At 35.8% G+C, this 12,061-nt stretch overlaps 5 protein-coding genes and 1 non-coding gene across 6 annotated transcripts; 3 read left to right on the forward strand and 3 right to left on the reverse strand.

Moving 5' to 3' along the window:
• Positions 1-311: 311 nt before the first annotated feature.
• Positions 312-395, reverse strand: RHIMIDRAFT_t51. The gene has a single exon. It is a non-coding gene; the product is annotated as a tRNA-Tyr (tRNA).
• A 2,747-nt stretch (positions 396-3,142) lies between these two features.
• On the forward strand, positions 3,143-3,520 carry RHIMIDRAFT_245708 (uncharacterized protein; the record flags this gene model as incomplete). Its single annotated transcript, XM_023610236.1, has 1 exon — positions 3,143-3,520. The coding sequence occupies one exon, from the start codon at positions 3,143-3,145 to the stop codon at positions 3,518-3,520; it is 378 nt and encodes a 125-aa protein (XP_023463738.1).
• Positions 3,521-4,187: 667 nt separating this feature from the next.
• On the reverse strand, positions 4,188-4,388 carry RHIMIDRAFT_205925 (uncharacterized protein; the record flags this gene model as incomplete). Its single annotated transcript, XM_023606862.1, has 1 exon — positions 4,188-4,388. A coding segment is annotated over one exon (201 nt), but the record flags the coding sequence as incomplete, so codon positions are not given.
• Positions 4,389-5,620: 1,232 nt separating this feature from the next.
• On the reverse strand, positions 5,621-7,409 carry RHIMIDRAFT_293977 (uncharacterized protein). Its single transcript, XM_023614042.1, has 4 exons — positions 7,162-7,409; positions 6,558-7,113; positions 6,220-6,489; positions 5,621-6,163 (listed from the first exon to the last, which is right to left on the reverse strand). The coding sequence occupies exons 1-4, from the start codon at positions 7,372-7,374 to the stop codon at positions 5,760-5,762; spliced, it is 1,443 nt and encodes a 480-aa protein (XP_023463740.1). The 5' UTR covers positions 7,375-7,409; the 3' UTR covers positions 5,621-5,759.
• Positions 7,410-8,266: 857 nt separating this feature from the next.
• Positions 8,267-9,733, forward strand: RHIMIDRAFT_293978 (putative zinc-type alcohol dehydrogenase-like protein). Its single transcript, XM_023614043.1, has 2 exons — positions 8,267-8,504; positions 8,555-9,733. Exons 1-2 carry the CDS (start codon positions 8,297-8,299, stop codon positions 9,661-9,663), a joined length of 1,317 nt encoding a protein of 438 aa, XP_023463741.1. The 5' UTR covers positions 8,267-8,296; the 3' UTR covers positions 9,664-9,733.
• A 481-nt stretch (positions 9,734-10,214) lies between these two features.
• RHIMIDRAFT_293979 (uncharacterized protein) lies at positions 10,215-11,240 on the forward strand (the record flags this gene model as incomplete). The annotated part of the gene is made up of 2 exons (XM_023614044.1): positions 10,215-10,760; positions 10,821-11,240. Exons 1-2 carry the CDS (start codon positions 10,698-10,700, stop codon positions 11,238-11,240), a joined length of 483 nt encoding a protein of 160 aa, XP_023463742.1. The 5' UTR covers positions 10,215-10,697.
• Between the last annotated feature and the right edge of the window lie 821 nt (positions 11,241-12,061).

Here is a 12,061-nt window from a genome sequence, read left to right on the forward strand (position 1 = left end):
ACACAGTGTCACTAGTGACTGACTTTAGAAGTGGGTGGGTGACACCACATCTTCATTGTCATTATCGTCACAATATAATTTTTTTTTTGGATTTTTGTTGGCTTTCCTTTTCTTGAAATCAACGGTTGTTGATAAGTTAACCTTAATTGTTAAATTAACTAAAGTTGTCAGGATTCAGTTCCACAGAGTTACCCTTATCGGCATCTTTTGCGTTACAGTATAAGATACCAAAAAGGGTATCAGCAGAGAAACGCTTCTGGATAATTATTTATCCGGGAAAAAAATCGCAAAATCAATCTCCGAAGAGGTTATCCGGCCTACCAGATTCGAACTAGTGACCTAAAGATGACAGCATTCACTACAGTCTTCCGCTCTACCAACTGAGCTAAGGCCGGTTTCGCTATGAAAGTGCAACGACTCAAAACTTTTTATTATGAATAATTGTTCACGTGACTATCATGTGATTTGTATGTATACGTCATCATTTTTCTCACGTGATTTCTGCATGTGAGTTACTTTGTTTACTCGTCTGTTCTGCTCTTACAGAAAGCTTGAAGTTATCATTGTTGAATTATGAAATACAAAGATAAGAAATCAGCTATGTATATGATCCAAAGCCAAGAAGAAACGATTGCTGCTTTCTGTTAAACTTTGCTGCATTTCTTTCCCACATTAACAGCTTTAATCTTGTGATAGCTTTTCTGCGTTCAGTGAAATTTTGATGAATATTGTCTGTCTAGATATGCTCTTTGACTTTTGCCATCCAGGCACGAGCGACATGAAAGAGACACTATTGTATTTAAGCTTCTGGATACACGGTTTGAATAGCATTTAGCTCAACGCTAGAGACATCCATTGTTATTTCTTGGGCATCTACATGACCTTGGCTTTTTACAAAAGATAGAAATTTAATAATGGGTCTTGCAGAATGATTCTTCGTAGAACAAAAAGCAGCTGGACAGCCTGTACCTGTAAATGAATGCCTAACAACATTGGTATATAAAAGGCAACGATCAACATTTGTTGTCTTGTGGGTAGTATCTAGGCAGAAGTAAGACAAATTTAAGAGATTCTTCTGCCATGGGGACGTAAATCCAAAGGCGTAGCTGTTGTTGAAACTAACACCAATGTAGGCACTATAGCCCTTAGATTTAAGCTCGTTGATTCAAATTTTGATGGACTCATGTCGGTCATTATGACGCTAATATGCGTTCTCTTGTATACGCTTGCGTCGTAGAACAATGTCTGCTTAGGACTGACATTAAGATAAACAATTGTAATCAGTATGAGTAGAGTGAACTCATACATTATAAGATTACGTGTACACACTTTTAGTGATAAGTGAAATTAAATAGAATCTCTCCTTTGAATATGATTCATTGCTTCTTTATATAAAAGGATACACTTCTTTAAAAGATTATCCTTCTCACGGTAAAAGCAGTAACATAACCCAGATATGAAATGAACAAAAAGACCAGTGTCAGGAATGAATTAAAAGTTTTCTTTATGAACCCAGGAACCGTTAGTCAATCACATCCTCAGTAATTATAATCCACGCTTAGAATAGTGGCTACCAGCCATTTGATAGCAATTATAAATAGTAGATCCTTTATTTAATTGTATGTTCCTTCTGTCTTTATCTCAGAATAAAAATCAGTCTCAAAGAGCACTTGTTTTGCCTTTGCCTTGTGCCTCTAAACCATTACATAACAGCTTGTACTGGTTGTAAACTAGTTCAGGATCCATCAGTTGATTACGGTGAATAATCTCACATATTGATGAAACGTTCGATTGATGATCAATAATGATACGGAATGATCTTGAACATATTTCATTAATTCACGTTGAATGGACAAGCGTACATCTCGACACATAAATCCTTCTTGAAGTTTCTGATAGATGCATCTTTTTGTTCCCTCTAAAACAGGCTAGTGTTGGAAGTCTTCCCTGCTGCCAATAGGACCATGGTTGTGATCATTAATAAATGTAAAACCCAATTCTTCTGGTTTCGACTTTATCAAGTAGCTTTCATGTTAGCAGAACAGTCTATCTTTTTGGATGTCTTCTACGCTTCTCTTATTTGACCCGATTTTACTCCTAGACCATGCTTGGGCTTTTCTTAATTGGGTTGCCATTGGCATTCAAGTTAGTTGCTTTCTGATCTTCTCCTTGGTTCTTAGGCTTATAGAGTTTTCAGCGTTCCACTTGACGACATATGTCTCTGGAAAAGTATCAACAACCTCTTGCATTTACGAAATAGGTACCTTAATGCTTTGAAGGATAATCTTATAAGAGTTGATATGTAAGGTAAAAGGCATGTATATTGCACTATTAAATGAATACAGTAAGAAAAGTACTTCTATTTTACCAAGAATTCACCAACTGTTTACAACGGGCTTATTCCTTGTATATTCTGCCGTTATAAAAACTCGCAACATTAATAGATCGCCCCTTTGCTAAAGGAATAGAGGTTTTGTTAATTGGGTTTCTAAACACATCTTAAAGTGTCATTTTAGGAATACTGATTCTTGGCTGCATGAAAGCTATGAGGCAAATAATGGTGTAATATCCACGTTAGTATTCAGTGCTTAAGTATAATATCTAGAGTTGAAACTAATGCTACCATAAGATCTGTTACACCTAAATCGAATGTGATCAACGCAGTTTATATATATTGATTATGCCATTATCTCTTTTTTCTCTTCACTTTATTCCGAATAAAGATACACGCAGTCTTATCGTACTTTTACTTTGTCTGATCTTATTACAAAATCAAATACAACAAATAGCCTACTAGAGTTTTTTAGACAGGGAAATTATACTTCCGGAATGAAGGAAGTATTGTTAGATCCGCTACATGTTTCATCTCAACAAAGAGCAAATCTTTATACTTTCGCATGCAAGTGATACGCTCCATAAGCTTATTTATCTGATATCATGTCTAATATTTAAATTCATTTTTAGATTGGGAATGAATTGTATAATTGATATATCTGACAACTCGGAAGCATCACATGTCATTATTTTGTATTGAAGATCAAAGTGGACAACACTGTCAGAGGAGTTTATTTACAAGTGTGGGTGATTTTTTTGAGCTTTAAATTTCCTGATTACTTACATATTCAATGTTAAATTGGAGACAATGCTCTTTGATGATTACCTGTACGGTAAAGATGAATACCATACAGAAGCTGATTATATTGTCAAGTTGTTTAGCCCGATATTAGAAAATGTGTTTAGAGAAAGTAACGTTTGTGCAGAAGCTGGTCAACCCTCAAGATTAGATTTACGAGTTATTTCGTCATTTTACAAGAAAAATGAAGATCTTTCAGTCGTTGATTTTACGGAGCAGCCACAACCCTGTAAATACTATATAGACAAAATAAGAGCTGTGACGTGCAGTTGGTTGCGCTTGAAGCATCATATCAAGGATAGCCAGTTAAACTTACAAGACGCTAAACGTTTAGTGATTCCTTTTGTATTATGCGAGGACCTCGAAGCGGATATATATAAAGATTGATAGATGAAGCCTGGACGGTTGCCGAGAAAGCAAAAGATATGCACATTCCTTCATCAGTAATTGAAAATAAAATCTGTTTATTAATTGCTTAAACAGTATCCCTATGTAGCACACTAATATTCAGTAAAACCATGAAATCAGTTATTTGAAATTCATGAATTGGCAACGGCAATGAATCATATACATTTTGATGTGATGGTGCACATCTACTGGTGACATGAAATGGCTATGCAAGGCGCCTTACAACCATAAGAAAAAATCATTTCAATACTCTGCATAAATTCTTTTTTTGGCTTGACTAGGACAACTTCTGCAGCCATCTCTCAAAGCAATCTTTTGCTCTTTCAAGGATATTTAGGCATATTTTTCCCATTGTTTCTTATTCCTGTGACTTTAGTTGATATGTTTGTCCAAGTCATTAATTAAAAAGTTCAGTAAATCACTATCCATTAACAGTTGGTTGCTAACTTCAGAATTGATATGCTGGCTACAGTGAGTAGCGATGCGTAAGTCTGTTGAATGTTCGTCTGAAGAAGATGTTTCCATATTTTTGCCTTCACCTTGGTCTTCTTTAATATCTTGGTGATGCTGGGATACACAACTACATGTGAGAATGACTTCACAAAGACAGCCTGTAATGGGATTAGGTGCTATATAACAAGCATGGTTAGCAATAGAATATCAGACTTTTTTTTTTATGTACATTACCGCTAGAGACTGCACAAGTACACTTAATGTGGATCTGTTTTGTTTTCCTTAAATCTCGACAATGAGTGCACTGTGAAATTTGTCTGCCTCTTTTAAGAACAGGAAATAGCTGTTTATCTGTATGGTTGCATTTTTTAACCCGATGTCCTCTTATACAAGAAGCACTAGATTGTATAAGTTATTCAATCATTATTTATTCATAATACTTACCAAGCATGCTTTTCCCCATTGATTAGTAAAGCCATAAAGAAAGAAGAGAAAGAAAAAAAAAAAATTATAAGGAAGTTTTATTTTTGGAAGGTTTCATGTTACTCATCATATGCATATGATTAACTGCAGTGTTCACATAAGGATTACTGAAGTGATACCTCATCATTTCAGCTCTAATCAGTAACTTCTCTTGAGTAAAATTCCAAAAGCAGAATGCGATATGAACCTAAGGAAGCATGGTTAGTTGTTTGTTTGTCTATATAATATCTATCATTACATAGAATACGAATAGTATAACAAATACGATAACTCCAAACTTTAGTTCGTTTTCCCATAGACGTGTGCAATTATAAAGATCTGAGCCCGATACGGTAGGTGAATATAATACTTGCAGGTTTGATCCATCTGCTTGAACAATAGATAATGATTCATCAGCGTTTTTTCTAGCCTTATTTATACACCATCCATTAAACTGATTCTTTTGCACACCAAATACTACCATGTTTACAAAGCAGTCTATCAGGAATACAATCACAATAGTCCATGTAACCCTGTGTGATATTTTTAATGCTTCTGGTATGCCCTAAAGATTCCCACTGTTTATCATCAGGATATCCTTTTGCATTTTTTTTTTTTCCCTCTTACCACAGAAAAAATATACAACGAGACAAGTGCTGATAGAACAAATATCACGCAGACTACGCCTTGAACGAATAAGGCTGTCGAATTCAGATAGGAATAGATAGCTATCACCAAGTTCAAGTCAGATCCAGGTATGCACACATTCTTATATCGTACTTACGACTCCTGCCTTGAAACGATAAAACGGCAGCATATAGATTGATTACCTACATTGTGATAGTCAGTGAGGGAGGATTTGCCATATTTTTGTATTTATTTTACAATCCAAAGGACACATGCAACTGGGCCTGAATAGCTAACATGGAACTTCCCACATATCCTGTATATATTCGGAGTATCCACATATCCGGCTGGGGGTATCTGTCCTTGGTATAGATCCTGTTGCATGTGCAATATATTGTTTACTGTCAAAGACAAAAAAAAAAAGAGAGAAAAGCAAATATCAAGCTGTATAGATAGATCTACCGTATTTGTGGAGAATAACAGTTACCCAATTTAGTATCTGCAAAAACATACTATTCCTTTACTGTTGTTCTTTGTCTACGGACAAGTAGAACACAAATAGTTTATTATACAATAATGATATTATGAGTAGTAAGTAAATAAATTATATATAATATACAAGCATAAACACAAGTATAGCCAGCCTAGTGTCATACTTATTTACATCACGATTTGATTACGGCTGTGTAGTATTTGAGAAAGTGCCTTCGCCCTGGCGCTGGTTAGGCGGGTTGGTCTCATCCGTTTCATTTGGTTTCTCATTGGTAGAAGTAGATTCATGACCTTCATTTTCTCTAGGTGATATCGAAAGAGCTGTACCTATAGTGTGACTATCTACTGTTTGGTCTGTTTCCACAGGGGGACTGGCCTCATGAATTTCACGGTTCACATTTGGTTGTGTAACCGTTGTCATGGAATCTTCAGGGACTGGTGGTTCCATATTGATAGCTTGAGCATTTGAATTACTAACATCACTATGACTTGTACTTCCCTGAGCCTCTCTTTCCTGTCGCAAATCAGTTGGTAAACAATCCCATTTGCAGATCGGGCACACTGTCGACTTCTGCGTTAACCATGGATCTGCAATAAACAAAATGGTGAATTACACACGCAAAAAAAATTGATTTTCATCTTACCAATGCACAACACACAGAATCCATGGCCACAAGGCAAGATACGAACATCACTTTTTCCCAGGACAAAATCGTCCAAACATATCGCGCAATTGATATTTTTTGATACTCCTGGTTCGTACAGTTTTATAGGTAAAGCATTCACGATATCGACGGGAAGAGGATCTGGTTGATGAACTCTTTGTGATAGATGAATTGCGTTGGTATCATTTGGGTCATTGGGAATTTCATCTCTCAATCGACGTATTCTCCACCAGCGTAAAAAGACGATACCTTTTTGTTGGTAAAGCAACTTTAGCCTATCTCCTTTTTTTTTTTTTTTTTAAAAAAAAAAAACATACCTATCAAGAATATAGCAGCAAGGGCTATGATGTACGCCAAATAACCCCTGATGGTACCGATAAACCCTTCTGAAGGGTTATCTTGAGGAAAGTAGGTCGTAATGGACCAAAGTGTTCGAATGGCTGGGTTTGTGGCATCATATGTACTGTTGAGTTTAGATTTAAGTGAATTTCCATACTTGTAAGGAACAAAGTAAACGCCTATTCTGGATTCGGTCAAGTCATTGTCTGTCATGTTTAGTGCAGATCTTTCAATAGGAAGTGGTGTAGGATAAGTAGGAAATGTGGTTGATGTTTGATAAAGTGTAGTTTTTATGGCAACATCGTCATAAGTTTGATTATCATAGATGAATGCAGCTGTAATATTTAGATAGTTTGTATCTGATAAACTGTTTATAACTGATATCTTTTCACTCCAATTACAAACACCTCTTTTGACTAGAGCGATGGTTTCCATGTTTTGAATTGCTGTAATGTTTGTACTATTATAATTCATTTCGTGAATATTGTTTATTGTTGTATTTTGACAACCATATCCAAAATTGAGCAATACTCTCTAGATTAAAGTATAAGAAACACATGATGTACGATAATGTATGCTTACATTAGTGGGTGTATATTCTCTTGAAGTCAATCGAACAGCTTGAAAGTCTTGACAGCTTACTGAAATAGCTGTCGAATAGATAATATTGTACATACTGCTTATATCTGTTGTATTTACAATAAATGCCAACTCTGAGAATATTGGATTCGGTAAATCTGCCATAGTATCATGTATAGATACTAAAAGCAATAATAGTAGTAAATATATCCTCATTGACCACACACACTCTCTATAATAATAGCAGAAAAAGAAAAAGGAAAGAGAAAAAAAAAAAGGTAAACAAATAGAAACCCCAGCTGCTATAAAAAAAAAAGTTTATCCTTGAAATGTTTCAATAATTTTAAGCATGAAAAAAAAAAAAAAAGGATTTCTCATCTATTCTTCAATGTTCTCCTAATTCATTGCATAGTTATTTACATACACACACAAATAGGTATGACTGCATAAGTAACACATGACATGTCCTTTAGATCTCTTGAGCTTATTCTCCAAGAAACTTCCATTTTAGGGATAACAATAGAAAACTCCGTCAACTTAAAAGGATCTAAAGTGGCCCAGTAAGAAGGATTTCGTACTTGTTCTTTTCCAGCTATTACTATCGCGCATATAAACATAAGAAGAGAGAGAAAGAATTAAGAATAAAATATCCTCGGTGATAAACTCAAGATCATATCTCGATATTTTTTTTCCTTTTATGAGAAATACCAAAAGCAGCAAAGATAATTCAATAAATTACATCAGGTTCATTGGTACATGTTTCGTAAATGAGATGCAAACTTGCTATACACTTAAAAAAAGTATGAGTCGAAGTCATGAAAGGATGGTTAATTAAATCAAATCACTGTCAACAAAATACATGGATGCGCGTCAGGATGACAACAACAAAAAAAGAGGGCTTATTACACGTTCTTTGTCTTTCAGTACTAGTCAAGTTGATTTGTCGTCATATATTCGTAAGTCGTAAGACGCTTATTATTATCCATCCTCATTCGATAGTTATTTTCATCAACCAAGTTCCTTGGCGTCTTTCGTCATTATTTCGTATAGTTCTTTCTTCAATACAGCTACTATAAAGAGAGAGCGAAGAAAGTGGAATGAGGAGAGGAAAAAAAGAAAAAAAAAACACACACACAATATGGCTACAAACGTTGCAGCAAATCTCGCACAAAAAAATATGGGTGAAGTTCCCGTCAAGGTTGCTAATGAAGATAAACAAAGAACGTCTGACACTGAGATGCTTGCTTGCTGTTGGGTTGGCAAACGAAAGCTTGAATTAAGAAAGGTTCCCAAGCCAGAAATTACTGACGATGAGGATGTGATCATTAAAGTAACGGGAAGCACAGGTAATGAAAAACTGATATCTTTAAACATGCTCTTACATTCTTATCTTTAGTATGTGGATCTGACTTACACCTTTATCATGGTGAATTGATGCAGCTGAAAGAGGGAGAGGTATTAGGTCATGAATGTATCGGTGTTGTCGAAAAGATTGGACCCAAGGTGACTAAAGTCAAACCCGGAGACCGAGTGATTACTGCCTTCAATATTGCTTGTGGCAAATGTGATTACTGTGCACAGAAACTTTATACCAGCTGTGAAAGCGCCAACAACAGTTCTGTCATGGAAAAGCTTTATGGTCAACGCATCTCTGGTGTTTTAGGCTATTCTCATTTCTTGGGAGGATTCTCGGGGGCTCAAGCTGAGTATTGTCGTATCTTATTCGGCAATACAAATGTTTTGAAGGTGCCTGATAATATAAAAGATGAACAGGCTATTTATCTATCTGATATTATCCCTACCTCATATCACGCAGTGTATGATGCTGGCTGCAAGGAAGGTGAAGTGGTTGGCGTTTGGGGCCTTGGTCCAATTGGTCTCAATGCCTGTCAGTGGCTGCGTAATGTATTCAAAGCCAAGCGTATCATTGCAATAGATAACGTACCAGCTCGTCTCCAAATTGCCAAAGAACGCTGGGGAGTAGAAACGATCAATTTTGATAAGGAGACAGATGTTGTCTCTAAAATTTTGGAACTTGAGCCCAAGGGTCTAGACCGTGCTATCGACTGTGCTGGTTTCCGCTACACAAAGAGCCTCTTGCACAAGGTCGAACGTGCTGTGGGCTTAGAAGCAGATAGCAGTGAGGTGTTGAACGAAGCAATTCGCTCTACAAAGAAGTTTGGTACTGTGGCCCTGATTGCTGATTATGCTGCCTATTCTAACCATGTGTTGATTGGTGCAATTATGGAAAAGGGTATTCGCTTAGTTGGCTGTGGTCAAGCACCAATTCAAGGCTACTGGGATACATGCTTGGATCATATCTCAAAGGGTGAGTTCGATCCTATAGCCATCTTAACCCATCGTTTCAAATTGGATGATATTGTTGAAGTATATCGTCGCTTTGATGCCAAGGAAGATTCCATGATGAAGGTCTTTATCGAAACAAAGTTCAGTAGCCCACCTATGCCAGGAACACCTTCTTTAAGCCACATTAATAATGCATAAACCTGTAAATAAAGTTGCTATTACAGTAGTTTGTTTCAGACAATTTTATTTTTTTGTGGTCAATAGTGGCCATTGTGATATGTCTCGTATATATAAAGAAGTGATACGCGAAGTATAAATCGATGAGTCTCTATATAATCTCTTTATTGTATATTAAGACGAGGAAGAGCTCATTATTGCAAACAGCATCGTTTTATATGAAGACAGAATTTTTTTAAAGTGTAAAGCATCAAAGATTTTTATTTAAAAAAAAATACAACAAAATAATCAAAGCCTCTCTTCGTTTCAAAGCACTAAGCTTTTACTCACAGGAAATATGAAGACAGAATTCTTAAGTAACCGATTTAATTATGGTCAATGATAATTGGGCATGCCGTGCTATATGTTAATAACGTGTATTGTTGTCAGTATCTTTGTATTATTCATTCTTAGTATATAGATTTATAGTAATCTCATACGACAAGATGAAGCATTTATAGGGTAAATACGACAGCCATGTTACCTCCACTCCGACCTTGGATGTGGTTATAGGCTTTCTAACCGCGCTTTATTCTCAGTAATATAATACAATAAAAAGTTGTCTTTTGTTCCTTTTACATCTTTCTAACAGTGCATTCGTCTGTAGGTTGGAGAACTGGTGACAGAAATGGGTTTCAATAGAGTTTTCTATACCATGAAAGGGAAATCACCATATTCTTAGCCTTGGTTTCGACAACAAACCAGATTTAATCAAACAATCCGCAATCAATGAAACAAGCTTTAACCGCACGTTAGTATGGTCATTGTGAGGTATCGCGGTTGATAGCATCGGTGATACTTTAATTTTTATTCCCGGTGAATGTATTCTAAAAGCTTCAGAAGAGGAGTATAAAGCTGATGGTGCAGTTTTGGATGGTGGAATAGAAATTGATATCCTTGAGACTTTTGGAAAATATTGAAAGACAATTCCAAGTATAGACTAGACCACAGCAAAGGGGCTTTTGGGACTTACGACATTCAATACAATATTCAATACAATCTTCAAAAAATATTATATGAGTACCGAAGCAACTGCAATTAGCCTAAAGATACCCTTTGTTCATGCCAGGCATAACCACGTTCATTTGTGGAGCTTGGAGATTTTTGCAAAAAAAAAAAAAAAAAATTATGCTTTAAAGAAGGTCTTCAAGGTACCAAACAACAAGAATGATGCCAAGAATATACTGGCAATGGACCATTTTGTTTGGCAGTTGAAGAAGCAGTTGGAGGAAGCACACTCTTCAGTCCAAAGAATGAAACAAAAGCACGATGACAGCGTGATCAGTAGAATCATGGATAGTGCCAACACAGAAATAAATTCATTGAAAGCATGGATTGATTCAAAGGTCAAAAAGCTAATGAAGCATACTGAATACGGCTTGCTTCTGCCAGTTGAAAAAGATGAAAATAAAGAAAGATTTCATTTTGTTAAATTGTATATTTCAATCGGATATAATGTATGCTCTTCACCTAGTTCCGTGCTTTCTGCCAATTTATCCTGTTTGGCTCTTGATTCCCTTTTAACGCAACTTGGGTGGTATACAGTTCCGTCACTTTGATTCCGTGCTTTTTTATTTCGTTGGTTGTGATTCTAGGCATATTCGTAATCTTAGCTGTCTTGGGAACACTTATCCCTTCTTCATTAATAAGTTAAAAAAACTTTGCTATATCGGCTTCACCATACTTTTAATACACTTGTAGGGCATACTTCTTTAAGGAAATTTAGGTACGTCAGGCATTCCTTCGCTTTTGATAATTGTTTATCAAATGTTATCACTGAATTGGCGTCAGCAAAATCAACCAGTTTATCGCATACTACGGAGAGTGATTCGAAATCTGTGTCTGAGGAGCTATCGTTATAAGCTTCTTTGCGAGTATTGGCATAATGTTGGAAATTTATATTTACTGTATTTCACTTTGTCATAAAAATGGGCCGATTTTTCATTTTTTAGGCTCATTGATATTTATTGGCTTTGATTGGATAAAAGGGTCGAACCCCAAAAAAATTAAAAGAAGTAGTTGTCGTAAGTAAACTCTTTATCTTTTTTTCATGGCCCATTGTTTAACCATTGGGGGCTTGTTACTTTTCTTTTCATGATACTGCCACGTAGGAACCACATAAATAGACATCCATAAAGATCTAGACATACCCCCTAATATATATACACATATATAACAGATCTACACACACACACGTATACAAATACATTGTAAGCGTTATTTCCTCAAAACCGATTTATTGAGCCATATAATGATAATAAAAAAGATAACAATGAAGAGAAAAGAAGACGTGCGTATATCCCATTGACCCCACTATAGTTCTTTTTGTTTATGTTTAACCTTCAACCGCCGTTTTAATTTGTTACTATGGTGAATAAGC

Source organism: Rhizopus microsporus, assembly GCF_002708625.1.
Source record: "Rhizopus microsporus ATCC 52813 unplaced genomic scaffold scaffold_15, whole genome shotgun sequence".
NCBI lineage: Eukaryota > Fungi > Mucoromycota > Mucoromycetes > Mucorales > Rhizopodaceae > Rhizopus > Rhizopus microsporus.